This window comes from Ambystoma mexicanum, chromosome 3q (genome assembly GCF_040938575.1).
Source record: "Ambystoma mexicanum isolate Mex_15411 chromosome 3q, UKY_AmexF1_1, whole genome shotgun sequence".
Classification (NCBI taxonomy): Eukaryota; Metazoa; Chordata; class Amphibia; order Caudata; family Ambystomatidae; genus Ambystoma; species Ambystoma mexicanum.
In genome coordinates, this window is record NC_090926.1 from 223,963,112 (window position 1) to 223,988,195 (window position 25,084).

Sequence of the window (25,084 nt, forward strand, 5' to 3'; positions counted from 1 at the left end):
GGTGGTGGACTGTTTCACCAAGACTGCTCATTTCTTGCCCTTTCCTAAACTGCCCACTGCCTCCCAGATGGCACAACGTTTTCTACACGAGGTGTATCGTCTTCATGGTCTTCCGGAGAAGATCCTATCAGATCGGGGGTCTCAATACATCTCATCTTTTTGGGACCAACTGTGTCGGCATTTGGACATTCAGCGGGCCCTGAGTTCCGGCTATCATCCACAGACCAATCAGACCCTTGAGCAATACCTACGTTGTTATGCCAATGCCACCCAAGACAACTGGTCGGAATGGTTGGACACCGCGGAAGCGGCTTACAACAATGCTGTTCATTCTGCTACCGGACTCAGCCCCTTTTTCTGCTCTACCGGTCTTCATCCCAGACTGCTGCCAGTTCGTCCTGCATCTTCCAGTGCCGTACCATCTGCTGATGCCCTGGTGTCCCTGATCCGCGATCAACATCGTCTGGCGGCCGGTACCTTGGCAGTGGCACAGGCACATATGAAGGAACAGGCTGACAAGAGACGGAGCCCTGAGCCTGTCCTTCATGTTGGGGACAGGGTATGGCTGTCCTCCAAGAATCTACCGGTACGCAATTTACCTGTGAAACTAGCTCCCCGCTTTTTTGGTCCCTTTCGCATCATTGGGCGTATTTCTTCTGTTGCCTTTCGTTTGTCTCTGCCTCGTTCTTGGAGGGTCCATCCTGTCTTTCACGTCTCCCTTTTGAAGCCCTATGTGCCCGATGTTATGGGTCGTACCTGTTCCCGTCCTGCCCCGGTTTTGGTTCGGGGGGTCCCTGAATTTGAGGTGCAGGAGATTTGTGATTCACGGATTTGGCAGGGTGCTCTGCAGCTCCTGGTTAGCTGGAAGGGTTATCCTGCTTGTACCGCACTTGGGAACCGCGCTCCTTCGTGCATGCACCATGCCTGGTTCGGGACTTCTATCTCCGCTATCCTTGGAAACCCGGTGCTCCGGGGTTGTCCGGGAGGGGGTATGGTGTCACGCCGCGCGCTCGCGGGCGCCACTTACCTGTCCTGGGGTCCCGGGTCCACGGCCGCAGCGGTCTCCTCCTTCATGGAGGCTGTACCCGCGGTGGCGTCTTTCCTCACGCCGACCCGCGGTCCGGATAGGCTCCGTGGACGCCGCCATCTTGCGAGGATTTGCGCATGCGCGGATCGTCAGTATTCGACGTCCCGCGCATGCGCAGTGTCGGAACATGCGTTCCGAGCCTCGCTTTGATGCCGGGCCTTAAAAGAGCACCGCATACACAGGGACAACGCGTCTCAACGAGGTTGTTACTGTGTATGCGCTGCTGGAGTCCTGGCGCTCGTGCCTCAGCCCTCCAGTTCCCTGCTCTGCCTTATCCTGCCTAGCCTTGCCTCTTCTCCCTGTCCTCTTCTTGCTCCTTGGTCCTCCTAACCCTTGCTTCCCTGTTCTGCTGGGTCCTTGCCTGCCTCCTGGTTTAGGGTAGGGGAGTTCCTGTCTGGGTTCCTAGATTAACACTCTTCTACTAGGAAAGTGGGATTTCCCTGTCTGCCCTGCTTGTCCTTGCAGTCCTTTCTCCTTTGCCTGTCTTGTGCCCTGCCGGTACCTGTGCCTTGCTGCCTTCTTGGATGTTCCAGAGTTCAGCTTCCGCTATCATCGGTGTCTTCATCAAGCCTTCTCAGCCAGTGGAAACACTGTCCCGACGTCACGCAAATACTGAGAAGTGCCACCCGTGGCGTTGGGAGTTGGTCCAGTGCCATCCTGTCATATATCGTCAGGAGGGGTTTGGGCTAATTTTTCGCGCTACCCATTCATCGGCAATAGATACACCGACATACTGGCAACCTCAACTCCACGGTCTACAGGAAGAAAAGGTAACCAGCGATCTCGTGAAGACTCGTTTAACACCACCTAGCTTTGTTTGCTTGGCCCATAGGAATATTCTTCTGCAAATGGAGAAAGGGAATTAACCACCCGTGGAGTTGAGCGTAAATCCCCCCACCCCCGCTGTTCTCCCCAGAGATCACCTTTGATGTCCCCTCTTATAGTCTCACCTGATGGTTTGAAAAGATGAGCTCTCCATCCTGCATTGAGCGCAGGGGCGCGTTGATAACCAGTTGCTTCACTGGCTCGAAGGAATTGCTGAGTTCCAGAACAATATTGACTCCGAGATCTCTGGCAAGACGCCGTAAGTATGTAGTTCGTAAGAGTTCAAATGCCTGACTTTTACTCTTGTCTGATTCCTTGCAGGTTGCAGCTTGACCCTAGTGAAGAGTTCCTCGTGGCAACCAGTAATATTCTGGTAAGGATTTGTATTTTCCAACACAGTTCGATAAAATAATGTCAATATGTAACCTGTTGCTTTTTCCCTTATTCAGGCACTGAGAGAAAGTATGAAGTCTCGGGGAATAATACCTCCGGTGGTAAAATCAGGTAAGTCTATTGTGGTGAGGAGGGTTCCCCTTGTTAGTCCCTTTGTTTCACCTTGCTGTCCTTTTGTTTCCCCTTAGAAGAGGAATAGTACCCCCGGTGGTAAAATCAGGTAAGTCTATGGGGGGGTAACTAATATTCCTCTGTGTATTCCCGTGGCTCACCTTGCTGTTCTTGTCTTCTCCTTAGGTGCCGGAGTGCGGCGGGAACATGCAGGAGGATGCAGTGGAATGTGAAGATGGTGCGAAGGCCGGCGAGTTCAGCTCGGCACTGCAGCAGGCGAGGCGACGCGCATAAAATAACTTCTTTCTTCCAGCTGGAAGGCGCTATGGATCGGGAATTCAGGTAAGGATCAAAGGTATTGCTCTTGTTCTAACCTTTTCTCCTTCTTTCTCCCTTTTTCTAGGAGCTCCAAACTCGAGGCGGGCGTGGCAGAAGACTGGATGCAGACTTGCAGGCACAGTGAGCGTTATGCTGCTGGATACAGAATAACGCGAAGCATGTGCTGCTCTTCGGGTGTGGTTTAAATAGCCTCCAAAGTAGTCCAAGGTAAGTATTCCTCTCCAGCCCCACCCGAGTAAAAAAATTGTCCCTAGGTAAAGTAGTCCCTTCCAAGCCTTTTTTGGCTTGGAGCTCTTGCAGCATGGTCTGCATCAGGTAAGTTTGAATCTATGAGCCTGGCATCTTTGGCACCAGGACTGACTCTCCATATGAGCCTGGCGCCATAGACGTCAGGACTGCACCCAAATAGCCCCTAGCAGGGGTTGTTGGGCTTGCTTGGGATAACTTGATGCCTGCTTCCGGGGTTACTGGACTTGGTCTGGGTCCCCGGGGGTAGGCATCATGACAGTACCTCAGTACATTTGACCTAACCTCAGGCTATTGACAAATAGCTCTGACAGACCATGCCAAGGAGAAAACTGCATTTTCAACCCCTGGAGGCCTCTACCAGTTTAAGGTTATGTCTTTTGGATTAAAGAATGCACCTGTTACATTCCAAAGGATGGTAAATCATGTTTTGAATGGGATGGAGGACTACTGCATGGCATACTTGGATGACATTGCAGTGTTCAGCCCTACTTGTAAAGAGCATGTTGACCACCTAGGATATGTATTGCAGGCTCTTGAGCAGGACAATCTGACCATAAAGGCAATAGCTTCTCCCTTAAATGTGATCTCCTCACTCAAATTCCCCAAGAAGTTCAGGTGGGATGAGGAGTGCACTAAGGCTTTTGAAGGACTTAAGCAAGCCCTTTGTCAAGCTCCAGTCTTCAGAGCTCCTGACTACAGTCAATCCTTTGTTGTACAGACAGATGCTTCCAATACAGGTATGGGTGCATTTCTGAGTCCGCTGGATGAGAAAGGCAGGGAACACTCCATCTGCTTCATCAGTAGGAAGCTGAAGGAGCCTGAAACAAGGTGGACAACCATAGAAAGAGAATGTTTTGCCATTGTGTGGTCTTTGAAGAAGTTTAGACCATACTTGTATGGATCTACTTTTGTGATTCAAACAGACCAGTGTTAGGGAGAATTCTCATTGATGGCTAATTTCCCTCACCTAGTGAGTCCCCCAGCAGCTTTGCTGGACTTCTGGAGTTTATTTGTTTCCACTTGGTAAGAGTGTGAGCTTTTCCCCCACTCTTACCTGTGTTTTGCCATGTGCATTTCCTCTGTTTTTGTGATTGTGGACTCTGGAGTACACCACTTCAGTAGCCCCCTTCTTTTGGGTGTCACACAGCACCTTCAGTGCAGTGGCACAGGGTTGTCTTTGAGACTTCCCACCGACTCCATTTCAGAGGCTGACTACCGTCCCCCAGAAAAGGGTAAAGTTGCCATTAACTTTACTTAGTCAATCTACCACAGATCCAGTACACCCCATCTTCCATGGAGTACCGGAAAGGGTTACTTTGTATCCCTTGTTATCTGTACCTCCTATAGCATTGTTTTGCTCTTTTAACATTTAGACTTAGCTGGTGGCAGTGGTATCTACCCTAACTTTTCTACCGCGATTATATCAGATAAACATGGTATTGTTTTAGGCTATTATATTAGCCTCGAACATAAACCCGCTTGACCAAATTGTCTTTCTCTTGGCTCTGGTCGAGTTTATTTGCCATTTCTTTTTGTTAAAGTCCTTCTTGGGTTTTACTTTGCGTGGCAAACCAGGTTCGCCTTCTTTGTTCACCGTCTTTTGGCAGGCTTCTGCAGAGAAGCCCTCCTCTTGGCGCCTGGGTGTCTAGGTGGGCTGAATGTGAGGGAGGGGTATAGTCACCCCCTGCACAGGGTATCCTACGAAACCCAAGTCGCACTTTGCCATGACTGGGTGATTGACAGCCAGGTTGTGTGAATGGGGGTTTTGCGCATAAAAGGCAGTTCTCTTGGGCTAGAAGTCAGAGAGTCGCCACTGGAACTACAAGGAACCGAAGAGAAGCAGAGAGAACGACGACTGCTGCAACTATCCCGTCCCGGTGAAGCCCTGCTGCAGTCCTGAGCTATCTACCCTTCGTCGACCAGAGAAGATCCAGCCCGGAGTCTTCTTCCCTTGAGCTTGGTGGGGATAACCAGCTCGTCTTCCACAGCCAGAGGATCCTCTTCCTTGGTCAGAATCGCTGCACACTGCTGTAGTGGTCCGGATAGCCATCTGAAGAGCCTCTCCTGTTTTTAAGGAGCGTACCTTTTATTCACCGTCGCTGCTGCCGGCCTCATCCCTTTGTGGTGCAAACCCCTTTCAGACGTCCTCCTTCACCTCGAAGCTCCAGGAACCGTGGGTCTGCGGGAAACCATCAGGAACAACTGCCAGAGCACCAGCTGCACCATTGGAATAAGGTAATGTGTTCTGCTAGAGGAAACAGGGTGAACCCCTTTTCTTCATCTCCAAGGCTTGCCCTTGTCTTCCCTCCTTCTTATAACTTTTGCTTCAGAACATTGACAATATCAAAGTACTCTTGGCTACGTTGAATCGTGAACTTTCTGACTGTGTGATCCTCGACAACAGGCCCCCGGTGTCACTTGACCCTGGCTCCGGCCCTTTGACTCTTGAACTCCTGTAAACGAGTGATTCTCGATTATGTCTCCCTAAGTATAATATTGCCTGTGATTTTTGCCTCCAACTCCCTCTGGGTATCTCAGGTGCAAAATGCGTTTTTGCCCCGGTAGCATTTCATGTTACGGATACGCGTTTATTCAGTAGACCGAACTGTCAAAAAGTGATCGCAATTGTATTCACGGTAACACGTTTTGTTGATAACACCGGTCCATTCAAACACAGGGTACTTACCTTGAGACATACTGTACAAAGTGAATTGGTTAGTTGTAGTATATTTTTCGTGTGGTTTTAAATTTAATAGAAATGTGTGTTTATAACAAATGGTTTAAAAATAAATGTACTTATATTTTCTACCTGAAACCTTGAGTCAGTGTTTGCTTGAGTCACAGTAATTGTGGTCTATTTGTGTAATCTCTGCTACTGCTCATATACTCTTGAGATAAGCCTGGCTGCTCCGCCAATGCTACCACTCTGACATAGTAGTACAGGCTTGTACCAAAGATAAAACTTGTATTGTCACATGTAGTCTTAATTGTGTGTAGTGGTCCCTAAGGGCACTGCACAGGATTCTGCCTAACAACCACCAATCCTTGAGATGGTTAATACAGATGAAGGGGGAGAATCCTAAATTGTTAAAATGGTCAATCAGCCTACAGGAGTTTGATTTTACCACTGAACACAGGTCAGGGTGTAATCACCAAAATGCTGATGGTCTCACCATAAAGTATGACCAACTGGAGTAAGGAGATTCATCCAGGGGTGGATTAAATCCTCCTGTCCCTTAGTCTGGGGGCGACGAGTGTTAGGGAGAATTCTCAGAAATGTGCTAATTCCCTCCTGTTGTGCGAGTCTATGTGTGGTTTGTTTGTTGTTGCAGTGTAGTAAAGTTGGTGCGGTTTGTTGTGCTATAGGGTTGTGGTAGTGTTTGGTTAGAATTTGAGAGGTGTATGCAGAGGGGTGAAATTGTTAGTTGGTTCGTTATTGCCATCACTGTCTAGAGGTGATGTGCTAAATAAATTCCATGTTCTTTCTAGATGTGGCGCGTGGATATTTTTGCATTTCTATCTAGATCTAGTAGTGGCTAATATTTGTAATCCTTTCTATGCGATGTCCACCAATACTCAACAACTGTATCCAAATGTGCCACTAGCCCACCTTCGAAAAATCTGTCTGTATATGTAACAGGCTAGTATTTACAGTTCTATCTAAATCTGTCCATGATAATATTTCCGATGCAGTCTAGACGTGGCACTGGCTAACAATCTCTATTTTAGCTAGATGTCGCACTGGCCGAAACTCACAAACCCATCTAGTTGTGAAGCTGGCTATTGTTCACAACTAATCTAAGTGATGCACATGCTATCATTCGTAATTCTGTCTAAGTGCGGTACTTGCTATCATTCACAATTCTGTCTGCGTCCGGCAGAGGCTAATGTTCACAATTGTATCTAAATTTGGTACTTGCTAGCCTTCCTAATTCTAACTGAGTGCAGCGCTTGCTAACATTCGCTATTCCATTAAGTGTGGCATTGTTTACATTCATAATCCTATGTGGATGCGACACAGGCTAATGTTCACGATTTCCTCTAATTGCAAGTTGTAAGTTATGTTGGTCTGGCAGTCTATGTTTTGGTAGGTAATGTAGAGTGGCAGGGCTTTCTGGAATAGAGTGATTGCTCTAATCCCCACCTTTGCCACAATCACTTTTTGTTGCTGTCGGTTGACGGCCGGCTTCACTGTCTTCCCCTGCTGACACCTGCAAACACATCTTGGAGCCGCCCTTTGCCTTGGGGCTGCCGGGCAGGGGGCTGCCCTGGGAAGGTCCGAGATCAACTGCAAGCCACCAATCAGGGGAGGAGGGAGGCAGGAGGGAAAGAAGGCAACGGGGGAATGGATGCAGGGGAGGGTGGGTGGAGGGGGAGCAACAACAGCGCTGGGAGCGCAAAATTTCATTAAAAAATGGGTTTCCAGCAAAGAGGCCCAGGAAGGACTCGATCTTTGCAGCACTCACCTGCTCAGTCACTCCTTCGTTATGTGATTTCTCAAGAAATCCAACGATCCGAGTTAAGACATTTCTTGTAATCTGATCAGGGGCACATTTTCTGTGATGTCATGTCCTACCATGATACCATTTTGCTAATGACTATTTTTGAAACTTGAAAAAAATCCTACCTCTTTTTGATCACAGAATGTTGGCAAGTATGATGACAGTTGATTGGACATTTTTTGACACATGTTTTCTCAGGAACCAATAATACCTGGAGCCAAAGACTCAAACGAAGTGAGTCCCACTTGTATGTTATGATGTTTTATATGGCTGCTGGAGAAGAAAAGTGTAGCATGAGCATAATCCTTTCCTCCTGGTCTTGACGTAGAATGCAACTGCATGTTAGTAAAGTGGACGGCCATCTTGAAACGGTGGTGTCCACATTTTATGCAAAGACACTGTTTATTCCTTTACCAATCAAACATGGCCGCTGCAGCCCCAGCCTCCCCCCCCCTGAACCCCCGTCAAAGAACCTGGCTATCGCTTGCTGTCAAACGTTTTTGAGCGTGCTAGTGATTCACCTGTACACAGCTCGCGCTTAGGTAGTTGTTGGAGAGAGACGCCGAAAGGGAAAAGGGACACGTGAACTAGTAGCGACATAGAGAGTGGACAAGGTGGACTAGGGAATAGGGAGGGATGTGGCCGGGGCGGAGAGAGGAAGGTGAGGGAGTCCGTGGTGCTCGGGCTTGGCTTTCGGGAGGGGGTAGAAGCAGCCAGGGAAACGGGCCGGGTGCTGGCAACATGGCGTCCTCCACGGCACCCGTTGGCATTCTAAGCGCCGTCACTGCCAAAACGAAAAGTAAGAAGAAGCACTTCGTGCAGCCGAAGGTGAAGGTGTTTCGTGCCCCCAATTGCCAGCCCCGTCTCAGCGTACTAATGTGGGGGATGAACCACTCGGTAAGTTTCCGTGCGACTAAGTAGAACAGAGTAAAGGGGCACTCATATAAGGGACCATCTATTAAGTGTCAGTTCACGGGAACCCACCTGAAGGATTCGGATGTCAATCGTCTGAAAGGGAGTTACCCCTTTCGGAGGAAAGTAGAGACAACTTGGGTGCATGTGCATGAACCTTTTGCGAGGGGTTGCCCGAGGTGGGTGACAGATCTTGTCTGGAAAGGGGGCGGGGGATGCTGATCACCTGAGTTGGATCGGAAGAGCACCTGTGAGGGAGGGAATGGTTCTGAGAGTTAGTGGGAAAGTGCCACTTGGTTCATTGAATGTGAATACATTTTTACGGGTTGCGGGATATATTGTTGGAGAGTGAAGATGCTTTCAAGGAGTGTGACACTCGCCAAATGAGAGTACGCTATATGATGGACTCGTGAATAGAGTGGGCATTTCAAGCACGGGGATCATCTTTTGGGAGAGATCTTGTGTTTGGTTGTTGGAGGGGCGATCATGCTTGTTGATTGAGAGAAAGGGCAAGCAGAATAATGTGGGAGTGGAACGAACATCCGAAGAAGGGAAGGGAAACGGACGAATTAGGGAATCTACCTTCCAGAAAGGTGTAGGTGGACAGATCACCGAATAATGAATGACACGACCATTTTAGAAATGGAACCCCCTCCTTGAAAAAAATAAGTTGCAGCTTGACAAAGAGGAAGGAAGACCTTCCTTCCTATGTCATCGGCCGCCACTTTTGCCATCCTTGTGCATTCTTTTCAATCTCAAGGATGGGGCTGATTCAATCCCATCGGTTCAACTGAAGTTACCGAACTCTAGTTTCGGAATGCATTATTTTGTTAGATGAAAGGCCTAAGGGATGTTAATTGACATAGCTCTCTTAGCGCGTTTGGTTAGAAGAGATGGGCACAATTACATGAGGAGGGTTGGGGGAAATGTTAGACCACATGGGAAGGGATAAACCACTTAACTCGATGAACCTACTCAGTTTCTATTGTCTATACCAGCAAAGGGAGAGGCGTCCCTGCAGATATGTAGTAAAATAAGCATATGTTTCTGTACCGACCCATAAATATATTGTAAGTAATTTTTTTTTTTGTAAACATTTTTCAGATTAATGAACTTAATCAAGTTCCTGTCCCAGTGATGCTCTTACCAGATGACTTTAGGGCTAATTCGAAAATCAAAGTTGTTAATCATCTCTTTAACAGGTAAATGCAATGTGGTGTGTGCCATTTAGTTAAAAGCTCTATGTAACATTGCCTGCATTGTTTGCATTTGTTTTTTGGAGCCCGCTTTAGCATTTTGGCAATAGGTTTCCTTTTTCAGTCAAACTTTTTATTTTTTCAAGAAAATTATTCTTAAAGAGGAAGAAAAAGGTTTAGCATGAAAAGCCTGCATACCCTTGTATCCATGCTCCTCACCTCAATTGGTAGTAAACCCAATCTTCCTCTTGCACCCCTCACCCATTTCCCAAGTAGCAGAGCTCTTCCTCTTACACATCTTATCGCTAATTGTACATTGAACATTTCCTTGGCTAAGCAGCTCGAACATTATCCAAATATGGGTATTGTCCTCCCCGCCCCCCAGATCATGCAGTGTCCCTCTATTAACCATATTTAGACCAAAAAAGGAACCATTGCATTTCTAATTTACAGTCTGTATCTTTCAGGCTATCTGTTAATGTTTCCACCTGATACATGTGCCTTGGCTTTCAGTCATCAGGGATCTCGAGGCAATAGATTGACATGATGTCGGTTCAGCCCAAACACGCCCGCCTGAAAGAAGTTCCGTATTATCTTGTGGAATATAGCGGGCGTTAGGAAAATCTGGTGAGACTTTATCTGGGGTCACATCATCTGCTTCCAGGAAACCTGGGATACACAGCCAACTACTTTTCAGGGCAATGAGTTTTTTTTGTGTACAAGCTGGGAAGGGCCCAAAGGGCAGGCCTTTTGGAGGACTAGCCACTTGTATCAATACTACTCTTGATTACAAGGCTGTGAATATAGAATCTGACTCCCCTAATCTCCAATATATAACTTTAATGACTGGAGGTGCTAAGCCTGTCTCTCTTTAATGTGTATAATAAAGTAGTTGGGGTGGGGGGTGGGGGGGGGGGGGAGGGGGGGAACCCCCAATGAATATTATTGATGCGGCTGGGCAATTGTTGGAGGTAAGAATAAAATGTGACAATATGGATCCCCAAATCCTGTTGGTGGGTGATTTAAACTTTCAGGTTGAACCATTAGTGGATTTTGAGGGTGTGTGGGATGATATAGACGAGGCCTGAGTACCGCCCATAAAGTCTAGGGCATACCAGATGGCCCTTAGCCATGCTACTTCATTACTGGGACTTGGGGCGTGTAATGGGCGCTTTAAGGAAGACCAACTGCCAGACTGATGATCAAAGGGCAACATTGCTCCTCGTTTATTGATTACATTTTTCTCTCATTGAACTTAAGGAGTAATGTACTTGGGTTTGAGGTTGAGTATGCATGGGAGTGACCACCTGCTTTTGGTGCTGAAATTAGCCGAGATGAAGGGCCGGCCAGATAGAGAAGGGACCCCTAGGCTGTGCCCGGAGATCTTTGCACAGGGTCTCTCTCCAGGCAACAGATTAAATGGATCAATCTCGACCAGGGGAAAGTAAAGCCACTCATTTATGAGGCTATCTTGCCAGCCTTGGAGGATCTTGTGGGTATGGTACTGGAGGACCCCGGGATCCTTACAGTGTATGATGATCTTGTGCAGCTCACCCAACAAAAGCTAGCAAAAGTATTAAAAAAGTGCCATTAAAAACAAACGTGTGGTACAATAAGGAATGTAGACGGGTAAAGAGTAGTATACTGACGTATTTGAAAAAGGTAAAGTGTGGATATGCCACTGCTGAGATCCCGGAGGCTAGCTTACAGGTCCCTGATTAAGCCAAAAAAGGAGGCCTATGTTCGGGCCAAATGGGATAAAATGCTTGTGGCCTCTGCCTCCGGTGATTCCCGCACATTCTGGAGGTTACTGAGTGGGAATACTAATGGCCAAGCGAGGGAATTGGTAATAGAGATACCTGCCAATGCCTGGATACATAATTTCCACTAACTTTATAGCTTGGGCCCAATAATACGGGACCTGAATGTCTCGTATGACCACCACGAGAGTGTGAATGGGTATGAACCAATACAATTGGAATTGGGGGAGGTTTGTATGGCATACTCTCACACAAGGGAGGGGAAGGCCACAGGCCCTAATGGCCCTGATCTGTTGCTTGCTGATTTGCTCAGAGACGAGGTTAGGGTTTGGGCCACAATCTTGGGCCTCCTCTTTAATGCCTGCCTGCCTTTGGGCACAAAGCAACCATCGTACCAATTTACAAGAAGGGAGGGCTCGATGACCTCTGCTAACTGTAGGCCAATCTCCCTCCTGGATGGAGTGGGGACATTTCTTTCTAAAGCATAGTACATTTACAAGAGTGGGTGGACGGGAAAGGTACTATTGACCACTTGCAGGCAGGGTTCTCTATGGGGGTTAGCACAATGGATTAGATCTTTTGACTCTTATCTGATTGCACTGAAATACACGGTCCTGAGAGGAATGAGGATGTATCCGTTGATCGACCTCTGGACCTCGTTCGATAGCGTTTCAAGAGAGACTTTGTGGGTAATTCTTGTTAGGATGGGGATTCCGGTTGGCTGCCTCCAGATAGTGATCCAGCTCTACTCGAAGAACTCTGCTAAAGTACGTTGGGGACTAGGGGGCTGGTAGGACCAGACAGACCCTATCCCAATAGCTAGAGGGGTCCAGCAGGGCTGTGTCCTTGCCCCTATATTTTTCTTGATATACATCGATGAGGTGCTCTGCTATGTAAAATTGAACTGCCTAGATCCCTGAAGCTGGAGCGGGAGACCTGCCCAAACCTACTTTTTGCGAATGATGCTGTATTTCTCAACGTTCGTGATGGGCCTCAAAACCACGCTGGAGGCTTTTGTGATAAAATGTAGAGAACTGAGCCTCAAGATTAATATGGCCATCACTAAAACTTTGGTCTTTCGACCTAGACTTAAAAAGTTGATTCCAGTACGGCTGGCTATAAATGTTAAATCACTGAAACAGCTACATACTTACGACTATATGGGCGTTCGACTTAATGATACTGGCAAGTGGACACCTCAGCTCGTCAAATCTAGTTTGACCCTGTGAAAATATGGAGGAGGTAACGTAAGTTTATTTTAATTATTAAAAAAACATTTATTTGCTTGGCCAGGGTGCTCTCTCCTGCAAGATGCTCTCAGCTCAGGCAAAACCAGCAGCCACTTATGGGACAGAAGTATGGGGCTATCATAATTGGGTAATAGCACACAAACACGAGATGCTTCAAAATGATGCTGAAGCCATGTTATTGGCATTAGAAACAAAAAATACTCGAAATATCTGACAGTTTTTGAATGAAGCTAACTCACAGGGCTCTAATCCTTTATCAAATGTTATCTCTGAACATACATGGACCCAACATTTTACCATGTTCTATAATATTCCAGCGAAAAATCCCTGTTCACAACCGCTTCTTACCAGCAGCCCTTCATGTAATCTAGACTTTTTTTTTAAAAAATGTTTACATTTCCAGAATCCCCATCCTAACAAGAATTACCCACAAAGTCTCTTGAAACGCTATCGAACGCGATCCAGAGGTCGATGAAGAACGCATATATCCTCATTCAACCCTGTGCTAACCCCCGTGGAAAACCCTGCCTGCAAGTGGTTAATACCATTCCTGTCCACCCGCTCTTCTAAATGTACAAGGCTTTAGAAAAAAATGTCCCCACTCCATCCAGGAGGGAGATTGGCCTACAGTTAGCGGGGGTTGATCTAGACTTTGATTTAGAAGAAATCTTGATAATCCTAAGGGCAAGTAAATCTAGAGGCCCAGGCCCTGACGGCTTGACCAATGCAATTTTAAAATCTGTGCCAGAAGAATGGTCTGTATTTGCTTCTAAGCTTTTAAAAAAAATGGCAATACAGGGTTACGTGCCGAACTCATGGAAAAAGTTTTATTATACCCATATTTAAAAAGGGAGATCTACACAACCCACCAATTACAGGCCAATAGCCTTGATGGATGAAATGAGGAAAATATTTGCCTCTTATTACTCAAATGCTTGTTTTAATGGGCATATAAAAATGGAGCCTTAGATAACAGGCAAACCGGCTTTATTAAAGGCGTGGGCTTCAATTTGGACATTTTCTTGCTGAATCTATTGAAATTAAAAACCTTGCGAAAAGATATTACTATCTACATAACTTGTATTGATTTAGAAAGTGCTTTTTATACAGTAAACCGAGAACGCTTATGGTTAAAAATGACAATAGCTGGATGCCCTTCCCAGCTCATAAATGCCACTAAAGTCTTATATACTGACACTACATTCATATTTGTGTAAATCATCAAGGCCTTCTGTCAAAACCTATCCAAACTACATCTGGCCTGAAACAAGGTTGCCCTCTCGCTGCCTTTTTCATCTCAGATATTTGGCATATTATGGACCCGGCACCCTCCTGCTCACCAAAAATAAACCATCAAATGATTGGTTGGATGTTTTATGCCGAGGACTTGATGATATTGGGCAGAACACTGCGTGCCCTAACTGTTGAGAAATACGTAGAACGGAATGCCCTGCATATAAACCCCCAAAAAATCTGAAGTTATGATCCTTTAGAAAAACCACGAGGAAAAATAAAGATCTAACTTGGCTTTTGAATAATCATCGTTTGAAACCAGTACCATAGATAAAATACTTGGGCATAATAATCAGCGCAAAGGTTAAAAAATCCCTATGGTATGAACATCTTAATAGAAAAGTAATTCAACTAGCGGCCCAAGCAAAGTTGATAGGCCACATATATGGGAAATTTTCACTCATGCCGGTTATTCATTTCTACAATCCGAAAGTTGTGCCCACGTTGACATACAGCGCTGAAGCCTGCCTTCCTGCCATTATATGGGACCAATTGGAAGGAAAATGTTGGCAGTCTGTGCTACAACTTCCTAATGCGGTACCCGTGGCGGTTATACGTCATGAGATTGGCCTTTTATCGCTGTATGTGAGGGTTAAATGGAACTCGTTTCAATTGTATAATATCTATTCCTCTAGTTTGCCACAATTTTCTATTCTGTCAACCAATTTTAGAAACTACACGGATTGGACATTACAGATATGGTCTCAAATATGCTTACAGATTCTTGCTGATCTTGGTACCTCGAAAGAGAACTTCTCAACAAATCCCTGCCTTGTTAAAAAGATGATTTGGACTGAAGACTGGGAGGAAACGGAAACCAGGAGATCCCTCTCGAAGATGCATATGGCACCAAGGATCATGTTGGGATCTTATAATCAAACTCCAGCTTATTTGATTAAGTTTCTTCAAGTGTCAATCACCGTCAACTGCTTATGAGATTTCCGCTAAATATTCTTCACAACAACATGGATCTTCAGATATGGACTAAGTAGCCATCCTAATTGCAGATTGTGTGACAAGGAAAAAGAGACTCTTAAACACTTAATTCTATATTGTCCAAAATTGAGACCTTTGAGGACTTTCTACTTTTGTAAACCTCTAAAGCCTTTGTTTGGTCTCTATGCTGAAGGTTGGAGGGAAGCACTTAATGCAGGAGAAAGACCGAAGTGGTCATTTGCATTAGTTAAATTTATAGAGGCGGTTTTGGTTAAAGTAGTGCAGGAATGAATGAATGATCTTCTTTTATATGATGTACTTTGGTAAAAGTTTATGTAAACCATTTAATAAAAAAAAAAAAGTAATCATGTTGGTTTGGCCCAGAGAGCGTGTTTAAAGAAACTATTAGGCCTCCCCAAAAGTTGCCCCTCTGCCACCATTTACCGTGAGCTGGGATTAAGTCCAATCCAAAAATAATTTGTTCTTCTGGTTTAGATTGTGGCCGACTCCCGAATTGCAGACTTTCTGGGAAAGGGTCTCCAACATTCTGGAATCGTAGGGTGGGAAGTCCCTACTCTGGGTTAAGCATGTAAAAAATCTTCTTGCCCGTATGGGCATGACTACCTATGGCTCTCCCTGCAGAGAATAACTCGCAGCGACGTTGGCAAGGCCAAAGTTGCCCTGCAAAGGCTGCTAGAGATTAACGTGGCGAACGATTGCCTAGAGGAGAATGCTGGTGGGATCTACTTGCACTCTAAACTAACACCTGGGTTTGAAGATTCTTTATTTTGTTGCCCCTCTGTTGGCACATGATCTTTACTTAAGGTTCAGATTGTCACAACTGAATTTGGCCTACCGTACATCACAATGGTACCCTAGTGAGAATGAGCTGTGCCCAGTTTGTGGTTTTCTCAGGGAGACGGTGCTCCACTTCCTGTTCTGCAAAGTTACAGGGTTTGTCGAGGTAAATACCTTAAAACAATATGTAACAACTATGGTATCCACAGTACAGGTCTGGCGCTACCATTATTTAGGAATAGTTAAGATATGAATGTGGTTTACTGTGTTGCAAGTTACCTGGCCCTGTCTTGGAGACTAAGGGGAAAACTTTTAAAGGAAGGAAGTCTAATGTGAATGCCGTGATGGAGTTTGGATGCAATTTGGGTATCTATGAATGTGCTTCCCCAAATGAAAACTGGGAGAAAAGGAGAATAGGAAGAGTAAGGACTGAGCATGTATGTTTCCCATGATGGATTTATGAACTCTATGCATAAACCATGCCCCGTAAGAAATTGGGAACATCTTAAGAGGTAGGGTTGCCAAATAAGTACCAAGCTAATCATTTTAACATGTCCTGTTTTTGCTGATTCTTGTTGAATGTATGTACTGTATGTCATGATATTTTGCCTCCTTGTATTTTAACGCACCATGATGTAATGAATTGGTACTTTTCTAACATGTTTTTGAACTTTTATGGCATTCTTGCTGAAATAAAGCTGAAATTGATTGTCGCTCTGTGAAATACTGAACGGCATAACCTGACTAGTGAACTAAATTCAGTCAATGGCGCCCCTCCTTCCTTTATGTTAAAGGATATTTATACAGCTCACTATCACCCGCTGAGTGGTTCCTTGGTGGATCTGAAAAGCAAGAGGGCACGGGGTGGGGTGGGTGAGTTAGTATGACTGACCGGGGTAAAAGCACAAGATAGCTGCGATGTGCTGTTGGCAGCTCCAGTTCCCTTTACACCTTTCGCTGGGCGTAGGTGTGAATGTTCAGTCAGCAGTTGTGCTATTGTGAAAGGCTATGTGTGGGTTGTTTCGGTGATGTGCGTGCAGTTTGTTGTGCTGTAGAGGAATGGTTGTGTTGAGTTTGAGAGGTGTAAGCAGAGGGTGTTTTTGTAATCTTTTCTTTTTAGTTGGGATGCTTTATCGTACACTTTCAGTTTTGGCCACCTGTGGCATATATCCCTGCCAGTGGTGTGCAAGGGGGTCTCACTCCTGTTTTCTGTGCAAAGTTGTTAGCAGGGCTATTTTAGTGGTGATGCCTCCTCCACGAACCCCCACCCGTGTTCGGACTGATAGATGTCCACATTGCTTTGTCCTAGTATGCAGCCACCATAGACTCTTTGTGCCCTTTAAGGGTTGACCTCTTCCCTTGGCCCCGTGGTTTATCTGTTCAGTCGACATTCTTTCCCCCTTAACTATCATGCCCTCTGTCTGTGGTTCAGCTTAGGTCAGCCCTATCACTCTCCTTTGTTTCTGGTAGGGCCCTCTATGCGAACGGGTGGGCCTGGGTCTCCCTCTTATTCGGAGGCCTCTCTACTTCCATGCACTTCTTCGTGGTCTGGTCTATTCCACCGTCTTGCCACTTGTGTTTTCATTTCGTGGGGTGTGGGTATTGCTTATTTGTTTTTTGTCCAGTTCTGAGTTGAAGAGCCAGGTTTTTAGGAGTTTTCTGAATTTCGGATGGTCCTTCATGTTTCGTATTTCTCTCACGAGGGAATTCCAAAGTTTAGCGGCGAGGCAAGAGAATGCAGATCCACTTGAGTTTTTTTTCTTTGTGTATGGTTTAGGTTCTAGGCGGATGTCGTTGCTGGATCTGGGTGTTCTGGTCGGCCGGTAGATGGTGATTTTCTTTTGTATGAATTCTGCTCCTTGGCAGTGGATTACTCTGTGTGTTATGCACTTTGTTTTGAATGTAACTGACGGGCAGCCAATGTAGCAGGAGTGATGTGGTCCCTTCGTGAGGGTTTGAGGAGAAGTCTGGCCGCTGCGTTCTGTATTCATCGCAGTTTCTTCAGTAGGTATTTCGGCATGCCGAAGTATAGGCTGTTCGCATAGTCTATCCTGGACATGATGAGCGAGATGATTGCGTGAAGGGAGAGGAATGGTAGACTCTTTTGATTGTGTGTAGATGGAAGAAGCATTTCTTAATTATCGCGTTTACTTGCGCTTCTAGGGTTAGCGCCTCATCCTTTAGGATTCCAAGATTTTTGACAACTTTCGATGATGCGGGTGCTATTCTCAGATATGTGGGACATAGGATGTGTTGGTTGGTTCCTTGGCTTTTGGATATAATGATTTCTCTCTTGCCTCGGTTGACTTTGAGGCTGTTCGTGTTCATTCATAGTTCTTTGAGACAGTCTTTTAGCGTTGCGTTCTCCTTTTGCACATCTTAGAATATTTTTTTTAAACCTTTTTATTTTTGGTTTTTACAGAACCTGTGCATTGTGTTTAATGAGATGTTATGTCCCCCCGGCCCCCATGGCTACCGGCCATCCCCTCCCGACACCACCTTCCAGTCATGCAGCTGTCGGTTCCACCAAGGAGCGGTTCAGTTCTTTTTCCTCTGACCACGAATGTGATGATTTCAAATCCTCAAGGAGCAGGTTTTGGGGACGGGCTACCTGATGAATTAGTCAGCGGGAGATATCAGATATGCAATATATGGGGCCCAAATGTCTGGTGGCCTTGCGTGGAGTGGCAGGGTCTTTATGAAGCTTGTCTCCACGTCCTGACTATAGGTCACGACATTCAGCCAGTCTTGGAGGTTAGGAGGTGGCCCTCGACTCCAGTGCATCGCGACTCTTCTTCTTGCTAGGACCAGTAGTAGATCTGTCAATTTACGGCCGAGGGGCGGGAGGTGTTTAGTTAGACCCAGTAGTACCAGGACCGGGTCTGCCTCCAACCGGGTTCCAATGATAGCAGAGATTTTCTCCAGTACATGTTCCCAGCTATGCTTGGGCACGTCCTTGCTAGGTGGAGGAAGTCTCCTTCTGGGGCTTTACATCTGTCGCATGTTGCTGGGGTCGCTGGCTGTTGCATGTTGAGTTTCGCAGATGTAAAGTATATTTGGTGAATGAAGTTAGTGTATTTGTTTATATCGTGTATTCAGTGAGACTTTTTGTGTTTGATGAAAAATGTACAACCAATCTTCATCTGTTATTTGTAGGGTTCTTTCCCATCTCTTTTTTTTTTTTTTTTGCTGCTTTTGGGGGGGGGGGAAGGGCTGCGGGGTTAGTCGCTGTGTCATTCAGTAGTGACTCATAGATTTCTGAGACCAGCCTTCCATTGCCTTGTGATTGGATTACTCCGTGAAGCAGTTGCCACATCTTGGGCTGTCGAGGGAACGTGGACAGGGTGCTTTGTAGTGTGTGGTGGAGTCTAAAGTATGTGAATAAGTCCAGGGTGTTATCGCCCCCTTTTTTTCTGGCTTGTTCTGGGGTAATGAATGTGCCCTCGACAAAGGTCTTCGAGTATTTTTATTTGCAGCTTATCTGTCCAGTTCAGGTATGTTGTCTCTGGTTAGGGGTAGTCCTGTTATGAATCTCGCTGGAATTAAGGGAGAAAACCTCGTCTGGATGTTGCTTCTTAGTGCGATCCTTTTCCAGATATGTATGTAACCTGGACAATGTTTGTGGGGACCATGGAGGTTGCCCAGAATTAGTGTTCTGAGGAGAAAGGGTGTTGCCAGTGCCCGTTCGATTTGAACAGAAGGTCTAATGAAGTCTGTAGCGAACCAGTGTCCCAGGAATTGGGCTTGGGTGGCCCAGTAGTATCGCTCCGGATCCGGTAATGCCAGGCCTCCCTTCCTCACAGGTTGTATGTGTGTAGAGTATGCTACTGTCGCTACTTTGCCCGCCCACACCAAGTCGAGTATTAAGCTCCAAATGCATTTTAGGAATTGCTGTGATAGTAGAATAGGGATATTATTTATGAAGACATATAGAAGCTTGGGTAGGATCACCATCTTCACTAGCGAAACACGGCCCCACAGGGTGAGTGGGAGGAGCTTCCATCTATTCACCTTGTTTTGCAGCATTTCCATCATTGTTCCATAGTTGTCTTGCATGACGTCCGCGTGGGATCTGGACAGTGAGATACCAAGGTATCAGACTTTTGATAATTGCCAGTTGAATCCGAAGTCGTCAGCAAATATTGCTGTGGCCTCAGTTAGGGGAAATATGATAGATTTGGAGTGGTTGATCTTCAGACCTGAAAAATTGCCGAACTTGATTATCGCTCGCATGATTGGGTTTAGGTTGTCTGCCGGATTGCGTACGAAGAGGGCAATATTATCCGCGTAGAGGGAGACCACAAACCTATGTGGACCGATTGAGAGGCCTCTCTGTAGGTGGTGGGCCCGGAGGTCTGACGCCAGGGGTTCCATCACCAGCGCAAAGAGAACTGCTGATTGTGGGCGACCTTGTTTGGTTCCTCTTTGTAGTTGTATTGCTAAGGATTTGGTGTTTCCCATGTTGATGATGGAAGTCGGGTCTTTTACAGCAGTGCTACAAGTTTAAGGTAGTAGGTGCCTAGTCCCATACAGCGTAGAACCTCGAATAGGAAGGACCATTCGATCGAGTCGAGCGCTTTTTCTGCGTCCAACAGTGCGGCTATTGCCTGCGTCTCGGAATCAAGTGCCGTCATTGCACAAGAAATTCTCCTAATCCCGAAGGAGGCGTTGCATCTGGGTATAAAGCCAGCTTGATCTGCTATAACTAGGCCAGGCATGAGCGGGAGGAGTCTGGCGGTTAGAATTTTGGCGAGTATCTTATTGTCTAGATTTATCAGAGAAACCGGCCTGTATGAGCCGCAGTCTTAATGTGGCTTTCCTGTTTTGTGCAGGAGGATCATGGTTGCTTTCTGCAGGGTCGGGGTAAAGTTCCGGATTCCGTCACCACCTCGTACACTTGCAGGAGCAATGGGGCCAAGAGGTGGGCATGGGCCTCGTAAAATTTGCCAGGCAGGCCATCGGGTCCGGGAGCCTTCGTGTTGGGGAGGTTTTTAATGGCCGTGAGGATTTCCTCCAGGCAGATAGGGATGTTCAGTGGTTCTATCAGTACATCGTCTTTCCAATATAGTTCAATATCGTCTAGGTACTGGGAGAGTTCTGCCTGGTTTGAGGTGTATTTGGTACTGTATAGCTCTTGGTAGTATGTGCGGAATGTTTCGTCGATTTCTTCTTCTGTGTGGACTAATTCTCCTTGTTGGTTTCTTATCCTTTCCACCAGGATGGGTTTCCTCTCTGCTGCGATTAGACGTGCTAATAGGGTGCCAAGTTTCTGGCCTTCGCTGGATTCTGTGGCCTTGGGACAGAAACTTTATTTCTCTTTCAGCTGTTGCGCTGAAGTCATCAAGTTCCCTTTTTAGGGCGGCCAGGGAACAAGGGTCTCTTGATTGGATGTATTTTGGTTCCCATTCTTTCAATTTGGCTTCGCTGGAGGCTAGTTCCCTACGGCTATGTTTCAGTATGCCTTCTTCTTTTGCTAGACATTACCCCTCTGATGTAACATTTCGTGGTCTCCCAAAGAATGCCAGGGGATGTAACTGATGGTTTATTTCCAGGAAAGTGGTCAGCTCATCACACAATTTTTCTTGTAGGGATCCAGCTTTAAATCTCTGTTGCTGTCTGCTTTTCCTGCAGGTGACTGGGTTTCATTCAAGTGTCACGGTAGAGTGATCTGATAAAGTCCTCGGGAGGATCTGGCAAGCGCCCCATTGTAAATGTGCCTCGGATGAGACTAGAATACAGTCAAGGCGTGAATCCATGTTGTGTACCCATGAGTGAAAAGAGAAGTCTCTGGTTTCCCAGTGGGTGTGGTGCCAGATATCGATCAGATTGTAAGCATCGCAGATTTCTTGTATTTGCCGACTGGCTTTGGACGGCGGAGCCTTGGCACTCTGTGATTTATCTTTGTAGGGGTCTAGTGGTGTATTGAGGTCACCCCCCCCCAAATGATTGTAGCCGATTCAGTGGACTCGAGGTGTGTCATCACCCAGTCGAAATTGTTAGCGCTATCAGTGTTGGGCCCATAGGAGTTGACAATGGCAACCTCCTTCCCTTCCAGTATTCCACGTATGAGAAGTGCTCTACCCTCTGAGTCTTTTTCTGAGGAGATGAATCTGAACTTTACTCTCTTACTTATTAGGGTAGTGACTCCCCTCGCGATTGAGTAGTATGATAATTACCTATGGCATCCCCAGTCGCGGGCCCAATTGTTCTCAGAGCTGGAAAGGAGATGAGTTTCTTGAATCATGGCCACATCTATCTGGTGTCTTCGGAAGGTACTGTGTTTTTTGCAGGTTGGTTGCTCCGTTTGATATTCCATGTGGCTAGATTAACCATAAATATGTGGTTGTTTAATCCTTCCGGATTTGTTCCTGATTTTTGGTGGTGGTGGGTGCTTTAGTCTTGCTGTCTTTTTGTTCCGTGGAGATTGAAAAACGGTTTCATTAGCGGAGTTCGGAGTGGCCGGAGTCTTATCACCAGGGGTGGTGGCTTGGGGTGTGTGGACTTGGTTCCTGTGCGTCTCCATAACTATGAATAGTTCCCCTCCCTCACACGGGCAACCCCCAACTCGCCCATAAGTAAACCTCCCCCCCACCCCCCTGTTTAATGGTCCCCTTCCTTTCCTTAACATCCCTTTCCGGGCAACCCCCAACATGCCTGTGTAACTTTGCCCGGGTGATGGGCTTTAACTGTGAACTGAACAATGCTGTGCTAGGGGCGCAGGTGCCTCCCAAGGGCGGGAGCCCCTTTTCATTTATGGGGTGTGTGGAACCGTATGTTGCTTAAGGCAGCAGTTCTGGGAGTATGGCAGCGCCCATGGTGTTGGCTCACGGTGGTTCGTTCCTGCCCCGTCTCCCCCCCCCTCTTGGACCCGGCTGATTGCACTGAGGTTGGCAGCCGATGTTGTCAAGGAATGAGTTTGTGTCTTCTGGGGAGGTGAGGAATGGGGTCTTTTCCGCATGTAGGATCCTCAGTTTAGCCGCAAATAGCATAGAGTACTGGATCTGCTCTGCACGCAGGCGTTGTTTCACACTGGTGAATGCTCTCCTTGGCGCTTGGACCGAGGGTGAAAAGTCTGGAAAAAAAACTGGACCTTGTCCCCGTCATACTGGAGGTCGCCCTTCTCCCTGGCTAGTTTAAGAATCGTGTCGCAATCTTTAAAGTTCAAAAGTTTTGCAATGATGGGGCATGGTAGCGCTCCAGGGATCGGGCGAGTGGCTGGGATCCTGTGTGCGCTTTCGACAACAAAGATCTGGGAGAGAGCTGTTGTTCCAAACAGGTCCCTGCACAATTTTTCGACAAATTGGCCTAGCGGCAGTAATTGCTCCAGAGGAGCAGGAGTCGGATTAGATTGGTGCGCCGCGTTTGGATAGCGTTCTTGGACTTGTGGATCCTTGACCTGTAATTATGTAGCTGGATGGGCTGTCTGTGTGTTGGTCAGTCCACCGACCGTAGCCGTGGTGGGTTTGGGTGCAGTGGGAGTAGCAGGGTGGATTGTCCCAATGTATGTGTTGTGCTCCGTTGGGTGTATTTTACTAAACGCTGCCGCCCCCAAGCATGCAGTTAGATAGTATGGTAGCGGTTCAACGTGTCGGGCTCTCTGACAGTATTAGTCTATGGGGCTACTTTGATGCCCGGGTCTGGATTGATAGGTTATGAACGTATTGTACCCAGGTGGGTTGCTTAGAGAAGAGCTTGGAATCTGGGCGCAGCAGCGACTGAGTTGGAGGGGCTGCCTCGCCTTGCACCGTTTCTCAAACAGTCAAGCCGGGTCTGCACCGTCTGCCGATTATCCGTTTCGGGCGCAGGTATGAAGGGTAGACAAGCGGCCGGTGCGGTCTAGTTCTGCTCACCCGGCGAGGTGACACTGCTCGCAGCGCAGGGTCCGGGGAGTTCCTCCTGCCATGGGGGCAGTTCGGCACTGTTACGGGTGGCCCATGGCGTGAGGGGGTGGTCGAGGCGGTGTCCGGGGTGTGCCCTTGATGTTGTAGATGCTGGGGGGGGGGGGGCACCAGGCTTGATGAGGCTTTTGTGGGGGAGCCGCTATGATTTAGGGCTGTGACGTGTTAGTTGTTTGTCTGCCAGGCGGGAAGCGGGGCAGGGTGCGCACGTTGTACCTGCTGTTGTGTGGTCCGGTTTACTGGCCGTGCCCCTCGCTGGTGTCTCTCCAAGCGACGGCAGGGGGGGGCATGCGCAAAGCTGCCCCTCGTGACTCTGCCGTCCCTTCCCCCGCTGGATTGCAGCTCTTGGTGCCTGCTGGCCTCCGGGAGGTGTCGGACTGTGCGGCCAACCTCGATGGGGTCCAGACACCGCTCCCGACCCCTGTGGGCTCACCTCTGGGGCCGGCGATGCCGCGCTGCTGTGGATGGGTGCTCATCTGACTTGGGCTGTTTGTTGGAGCCGGATCCCACGGGGGGGAGGAACGCCCTCACGCTGCCTCTGGTTGTGGTGTTGTCTGGTCGTCTCCAGACCTCAGGAATCTGCTGGGTATGGGCGGGGTAGCGAGGCTGGGCCTGGGAAAGGTGGCGCCGGCGTGGTTCAGCTTCCCCGATTTCTGTGTTTAAGGGCTGCCACGTCTTCAGCAGGGGACCCACTTTGTTTCGGCAGCGTCGGTCTTGTCTGCCTTACGTGGATGGTCTCTTTGTTGCCCGGTTGCACACGATTTTCACAGGATTTTAGGGGCTCCGGATGGAGCTTTCTAGGAAGCCGCCATCTTGGTCGGCTCACTAGCGCCCTCCATAATGTACATCTTTGATTTTGTAGATTATTTGGGTGTCATCTGCGTAGTTGTAGCAGGTGAAACTGTTTTTTGAGGTTGATATCTGGAGTCATGTAGGAAGAGGAGTGGGGGTAGTGAGGATCCTTCTGGTGTCCCACAGTGTGGATTTGAATGCTTTTATCCATACTGTTTCTGATCTTTAGGATAGGAAAGATTTTATCCAGAATTGCGCTGTCGATGATCCCTATTTCTTCCAGTCTCTTGATGAGGATCATGTTGCGGCTGACTGTGTTGCATGCTGCGGAGCGATCGAGTAGCATCAGTGCTGAGTTTGTGTGGAATCTGCATTGGTCTTCAGGTCATCCCAGATGGAGAGAAGTGCCGTCTCTGTCCCTCTCATGGGTCTGAAGCTGACTTGTGCCTGGTCCAATAGTTAGTGGATTCGCAACATAGAGAATGTTTGATAATGGTCTGCAGTTGGAGAGGTCTTCCACGTTACCCACGGTATCCTTGTGGAGTGATTTGATGTACGCAGATTTGAAAGCCCATAGTACTCTCTGTGTTGAGTGATTGGTTGAAGAGGTTTTTTGTGACATTCCAATGATGTGCCCTGTGTAAGGATTGATGTATAGATGTCAGGTGGGCAGGGGTTCATTGGGAGGACTGATTTCATGCTTTATTTCACCAGCTTGAGGAATTTCGCTCCTTATATTTGGG

General features: G+C 47.3%; 1 protein-coding gene across 1 annotated transcript in view; it reads left to right on the forward strand.

Annotated features, from left to right (window-relative positions):
- The first annotated feature begins 8,022 nt into the window (after positions 1-8,022).
- Positions 8,023-25,084, forward strand: part of PIP4K2C (phosphatidylinositol-5-phosphate 4-kinase type 2 gamma) — a 601,833-nt gene continuing 584,771 nt past the window's right edge. Inside the window, exons 1-2 of the mRNA XM_069653597.1 lie at positions 8,023-8,403; positions 9,523-9,620. Of these exons, the coding sequence (XP_069509698.1) occupies positions 8,143-8,403; positions 9,523-9,620 (359 nt within the window). The 5' untranslated portion in view covers positions 8,023-8,142. The remainder of the gene's footprint in view (positions 8,404-9,522; positions 9,621-25,084) is intronic.